This window comes from Leucopleurus acutus, assembly GCF_964270905.1.
Source record: "Leucopleurus acutus genome assembly, chromosome: 18".
Lineage (NCBI taxonomy): Eukaryota > Metazoa > Chordata > Mammalia > Artiodactyla > Delphinidae > Leucopleurus > Leucopleurus acutus.
Genome location: NC_139160.1, coordinates 64,097,866 through 64,119,348, shown reverse-complemented (window position 1 = coordinate 64,119,348; position 21,483 = coordinate 64,097,866). Strand labels below are relative to the sequence as shown.

General features: G+C 42.6%; 1 protein-coding gene across 2 annotated transcripts in view; it reads left to right on the top strand.

Moving 5' to 3' along the window:
* Positions 1-21,483, top strand: part of ABCC4 (ATP binding cassette subfamily C member 4 (PEL blood group)) — a 207,886-nt gene that overhangs the window by 132,301 nt on the left and 54,102 nt on the right. For both annotated transcript variants that reach the window (XM_082859518.1, XM_082859517.1), the window contains exon 20: positions 7,521-7,600. In XM_082859518.1, coding sequence (XP_082715644.1) covers positions 7,521-7,600 — 80 coding nt within the window. The remainder of the gene's footprint in view (positions 1-7,520; positions 7,601-21,483) is intronic.

Here is a 21,483-nt window from a genome sequence, read left to right as displayed (position 1 = left end):
GGAATCAAAATTCAGCATAAGTCTGGAAAGGTTTTCTTTTTATGTTGAAATTCTTTTTAAGATATTCATTGGGCTATGTTAAACATTTTATACAAATGGATCTGCTTCCTAATTTCTTTTTTTTTTTTGCGGTACGCGGGCCTCTCACTATTGTGGCCTCTCCCGTTGCGTAGCACAGGCTCCGGATGCGCAGGCTCAGCGGCCTTGGCTCACGGGCCCAGCCGCTCCGCGGCATGTGGGATCTTCCTGGACTGGGGCACGAACCCATGTCCCCTGCATCGGCAGGCGGACTCTCAACCACTGCGCCACCAGGGAAGTCCCCCCATTTCATAATGTGTCACCGTGTACGCGCACGTGAGACGTCCAGGGGGAGAGATCCACCAGCTGGACACGCTGACGATGAAGGGACAGTGGGGCCGGTCTGGTTTGGGTGTCACAGCCCTTAGAGAATAGATGACAGCAGAAGAGGTAGGAGATGATCATTGTGGGTATAGAGTTCCAAATACGGGGTGGGGGGCAGGGGGAGTTGCATTTTGGCAACAAGCCAGGTCTCAGGAATGACAAGAGATGTTCAAAGAAAAAACCATTATATCCCAGAAACCAGCATACAGGACTGTTTCAAAAAGAAGGTCGCTAGAATTGTTATCTGCTACAGAAAAAGTCAGGACGAGTGAGGATGGAAGCAAAGCTGGCTGTTGGTTTTAGAAACTAGATGACGGGTGTAGAGAGGGCAGAAGATGGACGGGAAGGGATTTGTGGGGTTTCTGAATAGGTCATGGTTCCATCGTTTGGCTAAGAGATAATGTGTCTCCTAAGCTTTTTATAACTGACAATAGAATACATACAATTATAACTCTTAGAGCAATATTTCCACTTAGCACTTTTATCAGATTTTTGAAAGAAGGAGTACAGTAGTTGAAAATGATTTTTTCCCCTCCTTTTTTTTTCTTTTAAAAAAATCATTGAAGTATAGTTGACATACAGTGTTGTATTAGTTTTAGGTGTACTGCAAAGCGATTCAGTTATTTGTATATACATATCTGTCTATCTAGGTGTCTGTCTTTCTTGAGGTTCTTTTCCATTATAGGTTATTATAAGATGTTGAACGCAGTTCCCTGGCTACACAGTAGGTCTTTACTGTTTTTTGTTTTGTGTTTAGTCGTGTGTATCTGTTAATCTCAAAGTCCTAGTCCTACTTTATCCCCCTGTCCTTTCGGTAACCATAAGATTGTTTCCTATGTCTGTGATTTGTTTCCTATTTGTATAAATTTTTTCATTCCCTCCTTTGTAATGGTGTTCTTACTTTGCAGTTTTTTCCCCCCAACAAAGGTCCACACACATACACTTAATACAACCCAACCACATTTGTGTAACATCTATTGGTGGTCCCCACATATTCACACGATGCGCTGGAGATCAACTGAGGTCAGATTTGGGTGTTGGTGGACCCCCCTCCAGCTCACCTTTCAGTCACTTTACACTGGGTGGGTAGTGGGCGGGACGATTGTCTTAAAGTTTAGCCACGTTCTCACACCAAATGTTTTGCTGTCCTGTTTCTGAGCATTACATGTCCTTGTACATGTATTAGAGATGGGACGGGTTGATTTCGCATGTTGAATGGTAACTTCCTGATATGTGCCTTTGTGGAGGTGGGACTTCTCTGCTTAGATGAAAGCTATATTAATAGGTGGTTTTGCCTGCATCTCTGTGGGAACACGTTCCCCAGGTGAGACTGCTACATGTTCTCCCCCACCCCCCACCCAAACCCCCTTCGATCCCCATTCTTTGGAAGATATGAGATAGAGACTGCGCATTTTGCCTTAAAAGGTGGTCAAGGTGCACTGGGCCAGGAAACAAAGACCTTGGAGACAGAGTGGTGCATTCCTGTGGCGGGAGGAGCCCCGTGATAGGTGGTGTCCTGTTCCCTCAGAATTGGCAGTTCTCACCTGGCCCACGTCTCTCGTGGCCACCCCACTTCCTGTGGTTCATGGTTTAGGTATCTCCTGAAATCATGCAGCCAGTGCACATGGGCATTTTCCAGTGGACATGCTCTGTAGGTTTCATCCAACGCGCAGTGTTTCAGAGCCGCTGTCTTAGAGATTTTTCTGCCTATTGCTGTCCATTCCCTGACCTTATATGAGCTGTGAGCCAGACTCCTGCATGACATACGCACGAGATCCAGCGGTAAAGGAACTAGCCTGGTCTAGCTTCCCAACCCCTTTCCCCCCCAATGCTTAGGAGATGTAAAATATCATGGCGGTTGCAGCAGCGTGGTTTTGTGTGTCAATTTGTGGGGTGTATCCACTCCTTCAAGGTCAGTCCCTTTCCAGACTTAGCAGAGAGGGATGTGACTTGCCCTATGTCACAGGACAGGGTAAGGCCTGGAATGAGGTGGCTCTCAAGCCCTGGACTTTGCTTCTGTCCTCATTCATTCTTTTTCAGTCACTTCTTCACTTGTTAATCTTATCTATTCATTCCATCTTGAATAACTTCTATAATTTAATTTTGAGGTGGGGTTATTTTAAATGTTTTGCTTTAATTATGGTTAGCCAAGAGAGAATTCCTGGAACTCTTCTAACTCTTCTAATACTCAAAGCATTCAGCATCTAGTGGATGCTGTGGTTGCTAATGGATTCAACATTAGCCAATCAGAAGGGGCTGGGCTGTCAAAGGCCAGTTTGACGATCACCGTTCATACCAGCTGAACACCAGCCCTGCCTATGATTTTATTGTCTCATCCTTATTAGTACATTTTTAATAGAGTTTTCAGATGCGTCTAGTAAAATAGCTCTGTGTCATAGATGTAATGACGTAAATTTTCTTCGTCTCTGTAACCCTGGGTGCAAGTCCCCAACCTGGCTACTTTACAGCCGAGTGTCATTGAATTAATTTCCTCCTGCCTCTAAGCTTAAGCTGCCTCTTCTGTAAAATGGGGACAACATCTCGCTCATAGTTTTGAGGTGATGCGTACATAGTTTCTGGCACTTACTTGATGCTCATGTGGTGTTGGGGAAACCAACAGAAACCAAGCAGAGCGACCACAAGAAAAAAATCCCACCACATCTCTGGTGTGTAGCACAGGCAGCCTGGTGAAGCTGTACAGGGTTTGTCTGAGGGCACAGAGGCCAAGACAGAACTGGTCCTCGGCTGTCGGCCGGGGGCTCTCAGACTGTCTGGCCTGGGTCGGATGTGCAAGATGCATGCTCGCTCCACTAGGCCCCTCCTCAGGACTTCCACCTCGCAACCATGGCTTTGACAAGAGAAGTCAGACCTCTTTGTGACTCCAGGGAATTTTCAGCAGAGGCCCCTTAACGCTACACTCTTCTCCACGCCCGTTCACACACAGGTTCTCTCCTATCTTAGCTCTCCAACTAGGCAAATATTTGTCCTCCCACCCGGACAAACTCCACTCTCCGTCAGTCCATCCTCTGGCCTCCTTCTAAGTGCTCAGGCTGTGTTTCCTCCATGAGAACCCATTAGCCTGACCCTGCCTAAGCCTGCAAGTCAGTGCCACTGTCTGGTGTCACCCACTGCTGCCGTGGCCGCGTCTTCGCTCTGTGCCACCAGCATCTTGGATCACGGTGCCTGGCCCAGCGTCTCTGCGCGCGGGCCGCCAAGCTGAGGTGTCGGCGCGGCCATTTCGCACCAGGGCCTCTGGTCTGAAGGGCCGGGTGCAGGGCCGGCCACCTGCACGAGGCAGTGTGTGAGCAAGTGAAACTTGATTAAGCACAAAGGAAAAGAAGAAAGGTTGGACTTGGTTTTATGACCCAGATTCTATTTTTATTTCCCCGGAGTTGTTAGTGGCCTTTGCTGGTGTGAGTATGCCGAACCAGACACTTCGTATTTCCCCAGAAGAGAGTGCGTGAAATATCAATAGATATTGAGATTTGGAAACAAACCATTTATTTATAGAAAGGCTCGTTGTATAGATTCATACAGAATACACTCAAGCACCCTCTATATGTGAGGCATTGGTCCAGGCACTGGGGTAACAGCAGTGAATGAAACGGGTAGAACTCCTGCCTTAATAATGTCTATATTATAATTCAGTTTCTGTGACTAAAATGGAGACCAGTGGTTATTAGCTTCTGGAAGCAAAGAATGGAACTTAAAGGGGCCGTGAGAATTCCCTGTCAATCCAGTAGTTAGGGCTCTGCGATTTCATTGCCCAGGGCCCGGGTCCAATCCCTGGTGAGCCACTTGGCCAAAATAAATAAAGGGGACATAATTATACATGTTGATAAAACCAGATTAAAGGTTCTTGAGACAGAACATCATCAGAAATGTTCAGGTTGTTCCTTGTTACTCAAAGTGTGGTCCTTTGAGCAGCCAGCGTCCACTTACCCTGGGAGTTCTTAGAAATCAGGAATCTCAGACCTCACCCAGACAGAGCTCTTGAGAAGTTACATTTTAATCCAGGGGCCTTGGAGATTTTCATACAGATTATAGCTTAGAAGCATTGTTTTGTGAGTCTTGGGGTCTTTGTGATCAAACTTCACTTGGATGCCCGGGAGCCTTCAAGGTCCTGGAACGCTCACCCATGTGCTTATAAATCAAACCCGACTAGAGTGCTGGTGGACTCCATAGTGATCAGAATTAATCTTTCCAGCTGTGCCCCCGATTGACATGTACAAGATGGTCACTACGTGGGTTCCAGGTCTTACTGTATATCTCCCTTCAGGATGAGCGCCTTTTGAAATAATTCATTTCATAGATTTGTTTTAGGTTTTTGTGTAAGAGTGGATCTGCACAGAAGGGTTCCTTATTTTAAAAAAGAAGGTTGGAAAGCCAGTACCTTGTGGTGTTTTATTAGTGAACCCCACCTTCTGCCTTGCCCAGCACTTTGCATTTTGTTATAGATTGTGTGAGAAATGTGGTCCATGTTTACAAAGGGTGTATAATCTAGATGTAAACTCAAGACTAATATACATGAAAAGTAGTCAAACCACTAAATAGATTATACTATGATATGTTCTGAGAATATACCCAGACCCCAGGTGGAATCTGGAAGCTCGCTGAAACAGTCCCTTACTGAACAATGTGTCAGAAAAATCTGTGCCTTTAAACATGAGAATCACTTAGGTCTTTGCTGAGAGTGTGTGGAGTCTTCTTTTTGGCTCTACTTGGATGTAGGGTCTCCTCAGTCCTCAGCTCTAAAAGGAAAAATGGAAGTTGGTGGCAAGCTCTGGGCAATAGCATAATGTATCAGCTGAAAGCACAGTATTATAAAAAGATTTTTTTAAAAAAGTAGTTGGGTGCCGGAGCCTGTGCTCCGCAACGGGAGAGGCCACAACAGTGAGAGGCCCGCATGCTGCAAAAAAAAAAAAAGTAGTTGGGTGGAGGTTGGAGTGCAACTTCACTAGCCTTAAGCAGCCCCAAAGGCTATTGCCATGTTTAAAAACAGTTTAACTATTAATGGTCAAAATAAAAAAGGTTAGTTTTGTTACTTAAAAGGGTAATTAGTAATTTGAAAATTTAACTGTACAATTCCCCCAACTAATTTTAGAAAGCAAGTCTCTTGTTGGACATGTGGCGCTTGTTCTAGTCTAGGCTTTTGGGTTGCTAGGGGCAGAATCTACACAAGTTAGTTCTCATCTTCCAGTCCAGACATCTGGTGAATGGTAAAGGGGAGGTTGACACATACTGTTCATCCCTGAGTAGCCAATATCTCTTTTAACACTTTCTAAGACAAATTGTACTTGTTTCCAAATTCTGCCTACGTTAAAAAGTTGTATTTTTCCATTGAAGAAGTCACAAGAATTTAAAGTATGTCTTTAACATTTTTTTGTCGTGTATATTCCTTATTTGGGCATTGCTGCTTTGAGAAGGTAAAAAATAACTAAATGGGCCACAATATGCATAAGAATATGTGGGGAAATTGCGCATCTGATTTTAATGTTCCTAAAGCAGAATTGATTAAATGATTCCCATCTTCTTGCCCCTCGAAGTGTGATCTGGGAAATAGTTTAAAGGGGGGGTCACCTGACAGCTGGGAAGAAATGCAGACTCTCTGGCTCCCCCAACTCTCCTGAATCAGCAAGTGCATTTTAACAGGTGGACATTCCTACGGTGTCTGGTGGACTTTCCGAGGTGACGTGATGCTGCAGACCCTGGGGGGAATAGTCAGTACCTCACCTTGGTGGCTGAGCACCTGTTAACTCACCGGGCATTGTGACTGGGTTCTTCACCTGCACGAGCCCTTTTAATCCTGAGAATCACCTTCTAAAGCAAGCATTCCTAGAGGCTCCGAAAATTTGTCCCTGGTCCTCCAAACGTGTCACTAAAAGACGGTTTCTGGAGTCTGTATTTCCTAAGCCTGAGACAGGAGAATTGAGGCCCAGCCTGTAACGGCCTGGCCTGGCCAAGGGCGAAAGCCTCCAACGTCTGCAGACCCCAGCTTGGGCACACCCTGTGCTTCCGGTGAGCCAGGCGCCCCGCGGAGGACAGCAGAGCTGGCTCATCCCGGCAGCGGAAACTCAGCGCCCAGCCTCTGCTCATTCAGTGTCCAGCTGTGGCTTGGTGTGAAGGGCCTCGGGAGAAAGTCACCTCTGACAGGTCAGGAAGAGCACCTAGAGGCCCCACATCTCACCTGCAGGCGGGCTTCCTGGAGCCTCAGTTATGAAAGAAGTTCAGGGGCCTAGATAACACATTTCTCAGGAGCTGCTACACCAGAATAGGCTGTGTGCGTGCCTGCGTGTGTTGTTACTTCAGTGCCTTTGAATTTAATCATTAAAAAGACCAGATATTTATTACAAATTAGTTCTCATCTTCCAGTCCTGCAGCCTTCAGAGTATACTGTTTTGGTGAATTTTGAGAAGGGAAATAAAAGCAATAAGAACTGATCTTTTAGTCGTCAAGTAATATTTGTTTTCCTGCTTCCATCCCTCTGGTCTTGTTGGATGCTTAAGCGTGAGTCGTGTGTTCTTCACACTTGGTACGCCTCTGAAAACAACAACTTATTACCCTGGTGGTAACCGCACAACTTGGAAATTGGAAGAATCCCAAATTTCCCAAGATGTAAGGTGCTATGCACCATCCTGGGGATTAAAAAATCGCAGACAGGTTGTAATTAGTTTTCTTTTTTTTTAAAGTATCACTTAACAACATTAATTCTGATAAATCAAAGTTAGTGTAACAATTAGGAGTAATTGATGAATTTTAAATTGTTTACCGCCTCTAGCACTTGAAGTCTTAAATAGGATGGATGTAAAAGGACGAAACATTCTAAAATCCAACAACCCTTCCTGATACTTCCACAAGACCCACTTCTCCCCTCCCCACCCCCGTTTAAAAATAAGGGCCAAAAATTTCAACTGCCCGCTCACTGCCATTGGTATTTTAATATCTCTTTAGGTAACGTCTATTTTTTTCTTTACCACTGACATTGGCTTATTTCATATGAATCTATAATATATTAAATACATATGCATTTAAAATATTGTTTTGATTTGTTTGTGAATTGTTTCTCTTAAAGGGCCTGTCTGGGGAAATGAGTAATTTCTCATATCCTGTTCTTGCAGGAAGAATTTTGAATCGTTTCTCCAAAGACATTGGGCATATGGATGACTTGCTGCCCCTGACATTTCTTGATTTCATCCAGGTAACGTAACAGTCATGTCAGAGTTCTCACAGCGCAAAGCAAGGTGCCTGTTTTTCAAGGCCTTTTCACAGGGGCTGAGATGGGCCTTTCAGCCTGACTGTGTTATCTTAATTAAGTAAAAGGCCATGTTTGTAAGAGAAAGGTGTGGTTGTGATCCGGAGGCTGAGTTAACATGAGTGACACCTGCTGTAGGAGTGGCTACACAGTCACGGTCAAGGTTGGTTCGAAGCAGTGACATGCTTGGTAAGTGGTTCTCCCGCTGCCGTTCAGCTGTCTGGCGTGGATTCCCTTTACTGTGAGAACATTTCAAAACAGAGAATCACCTCTCATGGTAGCCTAGATTAACTAAATTATGCATCGGATTACCACAAAGGACAGATATTTACTGCACTTTTTTTTTTTGTGTAAAGCCAGGTGTGGTTACTTACAAAGAAAAGATTAGTAATAATAAGGTGAAAATAATCCTTTAACAAGGACAATAGTGAGCAGTTATGGAAGATACAAAGCCTTTAAAAGCAAGTACCTTTAAGCCAATAATTTGAGTAAGGGATCAAAGTCATCTCAGAAAATGTCTTTTTTGTTTCTGTAGACAGCTTTTCTTTTAACACATTGATTGCTGTGTCTTAAGGTGTCTTTAAAAAAACAAACCTTCAATCCCACAGAAATACCTTCTACACAGCCTTTGTTTTGTCTGTGGACTTGGAAGTTCTAAAGAATGATGTTAGGTCATCTGAGCTCTAATCTCATTTAGTATTGTTGTGCGTTTGGGATGTTTTTTTCTGTTTAATTCTGTCTACTTTGAAGTGATTCAGGCTGAGGGGACTTTCTGTTTCATTTCCAAGTGTTTTGGACATCAAAAACATTTATCAGGGCTTCCCTGGTGGCGCAGTGGTTGGGAGTCCGCCTGCCGATGCAGGGGACACGGGTTCGTGCCCCGGTCCGGGAGGATCCCACATGCCGCGGAGCGGCTGGGCCCGTGAGCCATGGCCGCTGAGCCTGCGCGTCCGGAGCCTGTGCTCCGTGGCGGGAGGGGCCACAGCGGTGAGAGGCCCGCCTACCAAAAAACCAACCAACCAACCAACCAAAAAAACCACATTTATCAAAAGGTGTACATTTTCTAAAATCCCAGCTGCTGCTGCTAATATTGATACTTCCTAAGTTGGAAGCCTTTTCACATTCCCTAAGTGGCAGTTAACACGAGCCCATTTTAAGACCAGGAAGGAGGAATGCTGCAGTTAGGGTGTGCAGTCATGGCTTGATACTGATGCTCCCCATACCCCCATTTTTTATTTCAATGCTCAAGTGCTCTTTAAGTCAAAACTTAGGGTCTCTCCTGGAGCCTTTTTTTTTTTTTTTTTTTGCGGTACGCGGGCCTCTCACTGTTGTGGCCTCTCCCGTTGCAGAGCACAGGCTCCGGACGCGCAGGCTCAGCGGCCATGGCTCACGGGCCCAGCCGCTCCGCGGCATGTGGGATCTTCCTGGACCGGGGCACAAACCCGCGTCCCCTGCATCGGCAGGCGGACTCTCAACCACTGCGCCACCAGGGAAGCCCCCTGGAGCCATTTTTATAAAAGGAGCCACAAATACTTAATTTGGAAAATTAACTATGTCAGAAATATCAATAATAGGCCTGAGATTATTCTAGCCATTCCTGTTAGTCACAAAGAAATGTGCCAATGAATGTAGCCTATGGGGCCTCCACTGTTTACCAATGTGAAGTAAGCTGTGATTTAGAGGCAGGGTCTTACTGTTCTTTTTAACCTGAGGGACAAGGGTCTAACTTAATCTTGGTGAAACGTAAATACCAGTAGTTCCAATTAGCTGATTTCTTGAATCTAATTGCAATAGTAAATCTCAATATTATTGTCTTCAAGAAAGGAGTTTTTTATAAAGGATGACTCAGTTAACAATTATGATAAAGATCCATTGTCACTTGTTTTGTTTGCAGGTGTCTCTAAGAAGGCTCCCATAATCCCTTCAGGAAGAAATATTTTTTCCTTTATAAGATGGTATTAGTTAAATATAAAAGCCCTGATCCCTGCCATTGTTGTTGATTCTTTGAGAGACATTTCCCAACATTCATTGTTTAAATGGTTATCAGGAGGAATCAGGTGAAACTTAATAAACAATGCAGTAACTGATTCATCTTTGTGTGCAGAAGCCTTTCTCCAGAGGATTTGCGTTCAATGAGTGGGGTTTTGACGAGGTATCAATGGGATCATTTTGAAGTATTTGGACCTGTTGCTATATCAGCAAGCAAAGATTTTTATTAAAGCCACAGAAATGAAGTCGAACTGCCCTCAAAGAAAGGCCAACAAAAATCAAAATGTAAATTGATTTTTTTTCCCTCTTTTTTTGAATTTGGATAGGACACTGTAAAGATGAAAAGAACCCAGTGGTGATCTGGGACTCTTAATGGAATCATGTAAACTTAAAATAAACACTATTATGGTAAGCACATAGAATGAAAACTAATTTTCCAAATCAAATACATTATATTCAATTCATTTTCCCCAATCAACCAAATGTTTAAAACCTGTTAGTTATAACAGCAATCTTCTGGAAATTAATTAGAAGCCTATTAGCTCTGCCAGCTGAGCTGAACCGAATGAAGAGGGTTGCTCGTTACATTTCTAAATAGGCTCCCGAGTTAAAGCAAAGGAAGGTCAAAATGACAACCAGCTTGGCTCACCTTATGGCTTTGCTTAAGAGGTGGATCTATTTTTTTTTTTTAAGGAGTTAATTTTTTTTTAAGGAAATTTTATCCACTTGGACTCAATCCTCTAACTTAAAAAGTCAGGATAAAAGGTATCCTGAATATTATCTTTGTTAACAGTAACACCCTCACAAGTGCATAGGAATCTGAAATGGAAGTGACTTTTAGGTCTCTTGTCTGGCCCATCAGCTTCTTGGAAGAGTTTTGTCATCCCCTTTCAGAACTGAGATAGAAAATTTCTTGTGTGCCTTTGATTTTAATGTCATTAGCAAAACGGGCGGGCCGCTGACATCAGGAGACTCTGGGTTTTAATGTCTCTCATCTGATTCTTAGGATCAGAATCCTAATGACTAGCAGGTCTTCCTCTGCTCAGGGAAGTTCACAGAACGTGAGTCCTTCTAAACCCAACAGCTGACTTTAGAAAGGGTTGGGAAATTCCGTATCAAGAAGTTAACCTTGGTTTGATCTTGTGGTCCTTCCTGATCTACATGTCATCTCTTATTCTTGAGCCAGAAAGAACTTGGCAGGATTTATAGTAACAAATAGAATACAAATCAAAATTCAAAGCTTAGATATCTTTCCACTTTTCAGAGTATTAAAACCAACACTGACATGTTTAATGTTTGTTTCTTACTGAAGATAAGCATGTGATAATACTTTTCAGGAGAATTAAAATCAAGCAGGTACAGAAATAATGTAATTACACTAATCTATGGTAACTTTTTAATCCGTAGCATGCATGTTTCATTACTTTATCTGTAAGAAAGACAATGATAATTTTGTTGGTTTTGTAAGTAAGAGTTCAGAAATATGGACCATTGGCCTAGAACATAATTGTGTCTCCAGTTAAGTCTGATGCTGATGAATTGAAGAAAGGGAACTGAGACAGAGCCCTCATAATGGGGGCGGGGGTATACTCCCATGAAGGCAGTCAGAAGTCAGATTTTATTATTCCAGTAACACAGTGGCTGAGATGAGAAAATTCTGTTTAAAATGTGAGCAAGTTTGCTGGCCACATGGAAGGTATTTACTTAACTTTGTCCCTTGGACTTCAACAAATGATTCGTATTTGTGTGAACATTTGTGGGGTTTTGTTTGCTTTTTGTTTTGTTTTTGGTTTCATTTAGTGCTTCATATCCATGCTGATGGGAAACAGTGACACAGCTCATTTTGAAATGAGTGTAATTTACTATTGTGCAACATTCCAGTGAGAATTCCAGAGGAACAGTGGGGTTAATGTGTGGGATATGGGAACCTGAGCTGACACAGGCATGGAACACGAGTGAATGAAGAGAGACCAATTTTGACTGACGAGGCATTTTGGAAGGGTAGGCCAGAAATGAGGGAAGTTTTTTAAATATAGGAAATAAATATTTTATACAAAATAACAACAGTCTGCAGGTTATCTCAGCGTTGCCTTGGGCTTTTCAGATAAGTTAGCCAGTGGCTGGCAGTGCACAGCTGGCTTATTAAAGTGTTGTTCAGGCACATTTTGTTTGTTTGCTTTTTCAAAAATCATAACAGCTTTGAGTATTAACAATGTTTTAAAAACCAAGTCACCTATCAATCCCGAACATGGTTCTTCACTCATGAAAACTAAATATCTTTATGAAAAGCGGGATTGAAATACAAAGTATAAAGGCCTTATAAACCTCGTATGTGAGAAATCAATGAGGGAGAATTCTTTGAATAGGACTTTGGCCTTCAAAACATAATGTATTTGAATAAACATAAACAAACAGAATGTGGTCACTTAAAATTCACATTCTTAAGTGTATCACTTGACTTCCTAATGCCACAGCATAAATAACAACAACATAAATATAGCCTCTCACTTTCTTAAAACAGTGATTGATTTAATTAATAATGGTACCATACATACATAATATTTATGTTTCAGTAGTATTTAATTTTATTAAGGATTAAATTAATTCTTAATGATCATTTTAATAATGCAGTAAATGTGTAATATTTGATGGCCAGTTGTATGGTTTTGTGAATGTATTTGCAACTAGAAATATAATGGGAAATCTTGCAGTTTCTCTCAAACGAATTATTTCCATTGCATATTTGTGATGTGTGGATTTGTAATTCGTTCAATATTTCTCTTTCCCACAACATGTCTTCATTTTTGGATTGTTTGCAGCAGTGTTTCATCGAGCTTCTATTATGTGCTAGGGATGTGGGGATGAAAAAGGTAAACCCTTTGTCTTCGTTCATTGGACAAGCATTCATTTGAGTGTGTCGCGTGTGCTAGGCACCATGCAGGGCTTGGGGATGTGGAGTTGAATGAAATCTAATTCCCATCTTCCTTGAGGCACACTCTCCTGGGAGAGACAGATCGAAAGTCAGCAAGTACTGTGCTGTGTGGTAAGTTACAACAGGAGTATACTGGATAGGAGACTGGATAAGGCTTTAGTGTGAGACAAATCTGATTTCCACACCCAGATCTTCCTTGACATTTTTCGACCTCCAGATGGAAGCATCCTGTACTTAATTGGAAGTAAGAGTCTGGTGTTTGAAAAAGAGACCTGCTGGGCTTCCCTGGTGGCGCAGTGGTTGGGAGTCCACCTGCTGATGCAGGGGACGCGGGTTCGTGCCCCGGTCCAGGAGGATCCCACATGCCGCGGAGCGGCTGGGCCCGTGAGCCATGGCCGCGGAGCCTGCGCGTCCGGAGCCTGTGCTCCGCGACGGGAGAGGCCACGACAGTGAGAGGCCCGCGTACCAAAAAAAAAACAAACAAACAAAAAAAGAGAGACCTGGGATGAGTATGGCACCTGTGTATTCTTTACTGAATCTGTGAAAATAAATAAGACTGCCCAGAGAGAGAGTGAAGCATTTCAGGAGCAAAGATCCTTATGGAAGCCTTTATATTCGGAGGGAAAGCAGAGAGAGAAGGGAAGCAGAGGAGACACACAATGAAGAGATGAGGAAATAGGTTGGGGGACCGAGGAAGGACAAGTCTGTTAAGTGCAAAGGAGAAGGTAAGTCCCTGGAAAGTTGTCAGTTGATTTAGAAATCAGGAGGCTTCTGGTGACCTAAGAAGCAGGTTTCAGATGGGCGGGGCCAGACTGCAAAGGGCTGCAAATTCAGGAGGCGTGGAGGAAGCTGAAGTGAAGGCAGGCTACTCCTGGAAGGAGTCTGAGTAAAACCAGAGAGAGGCTCATCCGGAATGTAGGGTCTGCGGAGGAGTTGCTGGTTGGGTGTTTAGTTTTGGGGTTGGGGGTGTGTGGTGGGTAATATTTTCCTCTGCCCCTCCTTCCCCTCAACAAACAGGGATCAGCGTTGACGCCCTGAAGTATGGGGGTGGGTCAGGCAGGAATCCTCCCCTCCAGGCCCCCAAGGGGAGGGAGACACACAGAGATCCACCCCTTGCCGCCTTTGGAATCCTAACTGTGGCAGCGCCCTGGGGGAAGTCCTGCAAGGCAAACTGGGTGTGTGGCTGGAGGTAGTAAGGGAGCCTGGTCCAGGAGGTAGGCGTGGCTTCTAGAAAGCGACCTTTGATCCCAGATGAGAGGAGAAGGCCTTTGTGGATAGTGGGGCAGGAGGGGCTGCTGAAGCCGTGTTCCCAATGGGCAACAGTCTGTCTGTCTGTCACCAGCTGAGAGTGGTGTTGGCAAGGGCCTTGGAGGGAGTTTTTCAGTTCGGTTTTGTTTTAAAGGATGTAGGTAGTGCCAAGTGTGTTCAAACTCATTTTTAAAAATAATTAATTAACTAATTTAGGCTGCTCCGGATCTAAGTTGTGGCACGCGGGATCTTTGCTGTGGCATGCAGGCTCTTAGTTGGGGCATGTGAACTCTTAGTTGTGACATGCATGCGGGATCTAGTTCCCTGACCAGGGATTGAACCCAGGCCCCCTGCATTGGGAGCTCAGAGTCTTACCCACTGGACCACCAGGGAAGTCCCACAAACTCATTTTTGATGATTCTGCTCATCCTTGGGTATATTTGATAAACCTTGAGATATAGTTGATCATTTTCATTCTAAAGTGTTTGTTCCATATACTTTTTCTCATCTAATTTCTTTCTCGTTCCCTAAAATGAAATCTCAGGTAATTCATTTAACGTTTTGTAATTATACAAAACACCTGCTTTGTATTATTTCTGTGTTTCTTCTGTCTTTTCCTAATGAATACTGTGTTACATAGTTTAGCCTGCCTGCGATCCTCTAAGATCAGATACCTTTATTATTTTTGCTTCCAATGCCCAAATAATTTCAGAAGTTAAGTTTGCTTTTTCACTGAAATGCAGACTAATATATCATAAAAGGGTGAGACCCTTGAAGGGATCATCGGATCCCAGGATCCTCAGAGACTGGCCGTTCATCACCCCTGACACTGGAGTAGGACTCTTTTCCCACGGTGCAGTACCATCTCGGAATACACATCTACATAGATTTGTTTCTCTTTCTTTGCCAGTGATTTATGTCATGAAGGAGCCCAGGCCTAGAGAGTAAAATTGAAATTTCCTAGTCCTTAAATCTAATCTCCCTACAGTTCCTGGAAAGAAACTTCACATGTCTGATGGACTGGCTGTTGATCTACTGGTTTGTCTGTGTGTGTGTGTGTGTGTGTGTGTGTTTGCGTTTGCACATCTTTTTTTTGGCCGCGCCGTGCAGCATGCAGGATTTTGTTCCCCGATCAGGGATTGAACCCACGCGCCTCTCAGTGGAAGTGCGGAGTCTTAACCACCAGACCGCCGGGGAAGTCTGCGTTTGCACATCTTTAGCCCATTCTCAAATGGAGCCTCTCAATGCTTCAGTATTTAAGGACCAGAAAAAGTCTTTCTTCCACATTAATGAAGCTTTTCTTGACCACTCTGTTCTGCAATAAAACAATGTCCATACCTTACAGAAAAGAAGAGACCCTGAAACAGGAGGCTGATTGCCTCTAGATGGGACGGCAGATTCAGCAACTGCTCTTTTTCGGTTAATCCGTTTCTTCATTTTCACCTCCTCCTGCGTCACATCATCTCTCCATTTCCTCTGTAAAATGTGCTTCCGGTGGCTGCCTCCAGGGCGCCTACACTCTGCTCCAGTCCTCAACCTCGTTATCTTTGTTCTAAATCCGTTGTGACTCTTCCTAAACTTGTTCACACTACTTGCCCTTGTTGTATTATCTTAACTGTAAATCTCTGGATGCCAAATGGAAGAGTTGTTTGGCAAGTTGGATACTTTGGAAGGAATTAATAAAGGTGTCACTTAAATAAAAAAGGTGTCGATGAGACAACAGATGAGTGGGGGGGAGGGATGAATTGGAGAAATATAGGAGAATTCTGTGCTGAGAGTTTCAGAAGTGTTTTAGAAACTGTAGCTGATGCACTACAGATGTGATTTACACAAGAGAGACTCGTGACATGCTACCTATTTCTGCCGTTAAATTATACCAAAACATGAAGATTTTGTATTATTCTAGAATTGACTAACTATTCAGATTTTAGCAGTTAAGGGGGCATCTTCTGTAGCCCTGCCCGGAGAGACTGGGGGTGGCTTCCCATTGATTCCTGAACCTCCTGTAGAAATGGAGGATGCACAAATGGCAGGGAGCCCAGGAGAGTGCAGGATGGAGGCGGGGGCCAGCATACTGTAAATAGCTGGATCATGAAGCCTGGGGGTCAGTCATCGAAGGAGATAAAGATGGAGAGGCCGAGTGGGACAGATCACAGGGTAACTTGTGTCTCAAGCACAGGAATTCGGTTTGGAGTGTTGGATGGAAGGCTATAGAGAGGAAGAAGAGACCACCAGAAGGATAGGATTTTGCCAACATAGGGAAGACAGGACAAGGCACTGACTTGTCCAGGTTTATCTTTGGGACATCCAAGTAGCAATGCCTTGTGTTTCTAATGAAAACCCTGGATTCTTAATAGGGGTTCCACACTGCAGGACAGTCCGTCCCCTCAGGTGATGGCATTATTATCCCCATATCCTAACAGGGGAATTACGAGTTTGTACACCATTAGTTTGACTCTTGTAGTTACCAGATATGTTGCGTGTCCAGTTGAATTATAGTTATTGGCCAAATTGGAGCTGTTCATCATTCTAAAGGAAGAAGGAAGTCAACATTAAAAAAAAGCCACTTGATGTGGTATATTTAGTGTGATTCTGCCTGAGGATGTAAGAGCCCTGAAAATGGTTTTTTCCAGTGTTCTTTGTTCTCTAGGAAAAACTTGATGTTTTAGTGGTGTGATTGTGCTATTGTATTATATACTGATTATATGTTAAGGGATAATCGTCTGTGACATCAGTAGCTTTAAGGAGTGCTGGAGTGGGGAGCCCCGCAGTCTCCCTTCCCAAGCTTGAGTCCTAGCTCTCTCCCACAAAGCTACACTTTCCTTCTCTGTAAAATAGAGAAAATATTACCAACTTCATAAAGTTTGTTGGGAAGACATAATGAAGTCAATAAAATTCTAACTACATGTTAAGCGCTAAATAATGGCTAGTTATTTTTGAAATAACACATATATTTTTCATTAGGAAAAATAGTCCAGTAACAGCATTGTGTTACAATAAAGTAATTGTTGCAGACAGTTTCCAGGTCTATCTGTATCACCACATGAGTGTGTGCCACAAAGATTATAGGTTTGTAATCCTGAAGAATTTAATGGACATTTTCCAATGTAGACCTACAGGGGGGGAAAAACAGTTGTTTTCTGAATAGACCATTGAGTACTAAATATTTCCATACAATTTCGGAAACTTCAAGATCCCTGATAACATTGAGTAAGGAGTCACAATTATTCCAGAGTTCTGTCCATTAAAATGCCCACTTTCAAGAAGTCTCCCAATAGAAAAATGAGTGCGTGACAATGGCCAGTAAGATTCGGAAGGTTGGGTTTAGGCATATTAATTAATAAAATTTGGGAACTGCTCTGAGCATGCAAACTTGCATACTGCAAAATGATGTAGTTTATTGAGGAAAACGGAATTGCAAAACCTTTCCTCCTCACACACCCCTAATCCACCCCAAAACAAAACAAAACAAAACACAGCAGCTTGGCTGAGCTTAAATAACTGACTTTTCATATCCTTTCACGGACACAAAGGGCTAATCCTGAGGCTGCTTGAGCCACCAATGCTGGCAGTGGCGGGGACCACCATGGAACGTGTCATTCCCTCCTCACCACACACAAAACACATTGACTGCAGCTTTATGAAGTGAAAATGCCCAAGAAAAAGAAAATGTGAAGGAGGTGTTCTCAGTCATTTCTTTCCAGAGGGGGGAGCGCAAAAGAACAAGCTGCTGCATCTGGATATTGAGAACAAAGCCAGCCTGAGACCAGGGCATAATAGGGTTGGGTCACTTGCTTTTATAGAAGCAAAGAGTGGAACTGCCTTTGCTTGTCTCAGTACCACTGACCCTTGCATTTCATTGTGTAGAGATGTCAGGGAAAGTGTGTAGAAAGCATTCCAGCCTCTCTCACTGAACAATGACTTTGTCGTTTTGAGATTTCTGTGGTGTGTTGACCCTTTCCCACCCCCTCCCTCAAATCCCCATTGGACAAAAGTGATTGTTAGTTAGGCTGCCTTGCCCTGTTTGAAAGATCTCTGTGTTTTGGACCCTTTAAAAGTAAACTCATCCATTTTAACTGAATCACAGCATTTTCCCGCTTTTGAAATCAACAGAAGCGTTTTAGTTTGGAATTTGCAGGGATGGGATATTCCCCGAAAATGCTAGTCCCAGAGCTAAAGATTCATGCACACTGCCAGGTTAACGTGGGTCTCCTTTCTAATAGAAAGGAGAATTGATGATATTGGTTACTGGAAATATTTACAAACACTTGACCCTCGGGTTTCAGAGATTAAGGTGATATGCTTCACACAAGCCCACTCGTATGCTCCGTTTACCTTTCTTTTTAATGAAAGATCAGACGGTGGGTGGGTTTTTCCAGCTTGGTCGTTAGCACACTTAGAAATCAGCACTGCCAGCATCAGCCTGGTGACAGTTAATCAGTGGGGACCTTCCTAGGCTGGCAACCAAGTGTTCCATTTTGTCTGTCCCAGCATGTGTGGTCCAATGATAACGTTTATAGTTTAACAAGAAGCTAATTAAGACCTAAAGAAAAAACAATAAGCACCCCATTTTTATCAAACCTTGTGGTGCTATTCAGAGCATAGAAATTTACATTGTAACATTATTGGACGATGTCCATTACAAAACTATAGTGGCCATTCACAGTGCTTTCTCTCCCTGCCATCTTGTATCTTTAGGAATGATCAAATGGACTGTTGTTCCTAGGGAGGGGAAAATGGCAAAACATTTACTCGTGGTGAGGACCTTTAGAGTCTCTATGTGCTCTTCTTGAGTATATTTCTTCAATTCTATCTACCAGTGTATTTTCTTGATAAAATTAAGAAGAACGGGTGAGCTGGAGAACTTCCTTCATTTTTATGGAAACCTCGTCCTTGCTACTTTATGCATGGATATATATGTCTTCAGTCTGATGTGGAACGTGATGAATTATAATCTATTTGTCTTGTGGTTGCTCTCTGCTTGTGAGTTTTGTTTCTTGCAACTCTTTCTCTGGGTCTTCTGATTTCGTTTTCCCTGATTGTTATCTGCATCCAGTTAGGAAGCAGATAGGACAGCTCTAGCATTGAAGCCAAGGGCAGCATCCTGTAGGAGATATGTCAGATGGGGCTCAGGCACCCCGCGGGCTACCGTTATTTCCCACATGTGTCCCCCGGCCTTCTTTTCCCAGCGCACCCAAGGTAATCAATACATGAAACTATGAGTGTGTATTTTACACATTGCCAACACCTGCCTGAGCATAACCTAAGGTATGGGAATTGGATTCTGGTGTCATCATGGCTGTCGTTGCTGTGTTTTTCTTTTTCTTCTTGTTGTTGTTTGTCTTTTTGTTTTGTTTTGTTTTATGATTTGGCTGCTCTGTGGGGCTTGCAGCGTCTTAGTTCCCCCACCAGGGATCGAACCCATACCCAGGCAGTGAAAGCACCGAGTCCTAACCATTGGACCGTCTTTTAATCTATTTTTTAAAACGTGTTTATTGATCTTTTGAGGTATACTTTATGTACGATGAAACAAGCAATATTTCATTTTTTTGGTTAATGAGTTTTGATAATTGTTTACATCCCTTTGATTACCACACAAAACAAAATGTAGAGCATTCCCATGACCTCAGAAAAATCTCTCTTGCCCCTTTGCAGTCAGTTTCCACACCCCCGCAGTTATCCGAGATTTCTGTCGACATAAATCAGTTTTGCTGTTCTTGGGCTCCGTATATAAATGGAATCAATGTAGTGCAGGTTTTGCTGTGCTGCCTTGTTTTGCTTAACGTGTTTTCAAGATTTTCAAAATCCATCCATGTTGCTACTTGTTTCAGTGGTTCTTTTCTTTTTACTTTCTGAGTCATTATATGAAGATACCACAATTAATTTATCCATTCTCCAGTTGATGGATACTTGTGTTCATAGCTTTTAGCCATGAACCTTCTTGGAGAAGTGTTCATACGGACACAAGTTATCATTCTTCTCAGCTCTATTTTAGAGGAATGATATACAAGCTCCATGTACAAGTGGAACTGTTGGGTCATAAGGTAGGCGTTTGTTAACTTTAAAAAAAATTACCATAAAGTTTTTCAAGATAGTTGCACCACTTTACACACCCGCCAGCAGCATATGGGAGTTCTGGCTGTTCCACACCTTAGCAATTTTTGCAGCACTTAGTATTATCAGTCTTTGTGATTCAAGTCTTTCTGTGCATGACTACTCTCATTGTGGTGTCAGTTTGCATTTTCCTAATGATTAATGATATTGAGCTCTTTTTCATGCATGCTTACTGACTATTTTTTCCAGTTATTCTAGCCACATTTGTTTAAAAGACTTTTATGGATTGAATTGGCATCTTGGTTAAAAATCATCTGACTGTATGTTAATAAGTCTGAGTTTGTATACTTTATTTTGTTCGATTGATCTGTTTATCCTTGTACCAGTACTGCAGTCTTAGTTACTGTTTGTTTTAGTAAGACTTGAAATCCTCTGGTTTAAGTCCTCTAACTTTGTACTTCTTCCTTAAGATTGTTTTGATCATTCTAGATCATGTACTTTTCTGTACAAATTTTAGAAGCCTTTTAATTTGTTTTCAATGAAAGCCTGCTGGAATTTTGATTAATATTTTCTTTTAGCTATAGATCCATTTGAGGAGAGTCTGAGTTTAACACTGTTGAATCTGTCATTTATGTATGTGGTACATCTTTCTACTTATTTATGTCATGTTGAATTTTAGAAGTGTTACGTAGTTGTTACAGAAATCTTATATAATCTTTTGGTTAAATTCATTCCTGAATATTGGATGTCTTTTGATTGTATTTATGGGATTGTTTTTAATATCACTTTCCAATTGCTTGTTGCTGGTGTATAGAAATACAATTGATTTATTTGTGAATCCACTTTGCGTTTCCTGGGCGTGGTTTTTCTTTTATAATCTTGTAGAATTTTCTATATCCACGGTCATGTTAGCTGCCAATATTAACAATTTTACTTCTTTTTTTTTTTTTTTAACATCTTTATTGGGGTATAATTGCTTTACAATGGTGTGTTAGTTTCTGCTTTATAACAAAGTGAATCAGTCATACATAAACATATGTTCCCATATGTCTTCCCTGTTGCGTCTCCCTCCCTCCCACCCTCCCTATCCCACCCCTCCAGGCTGTCACAAAGCACCGAGCCAATATCCCTGTGCCATGCGGCTGCTTCCCACTAGCTATCTACCTTACTACGTTTGTTAGTGTGTATATGCCCATGACTCTCTCTCGCCCTGTCACAGCTCACCCTTCCCCCTCCCCATAACCTCAAGTCCGTTCTCTAGGAGGTCTGCGTCTTTATTCCTGCTTTACCCCTAGGTTCTTCATGACATTTTTTTTCTTAAATTCCATATATATGTGTTAGCATACGGTATTTGTCTTTTTCTTTCTGACTTACTTCACTCTGTATGACAGACTCTAGGTCTATCCACCTCATTACAAATAGCTCAATTTCGTTTCTTTTTATGGCTGAGTAATATTCCATTGTATATATGTGCCACATCTTCTTTATCCATTCATCCGATGACGGGCACTTAGGTTGTTTCCATCTCCGGGCTATTGTAAATAGAGCTGCAATGAACATTTTGGTACATGACTCTTTTTGAATTTTGGTTTTCTCAGGGTATATG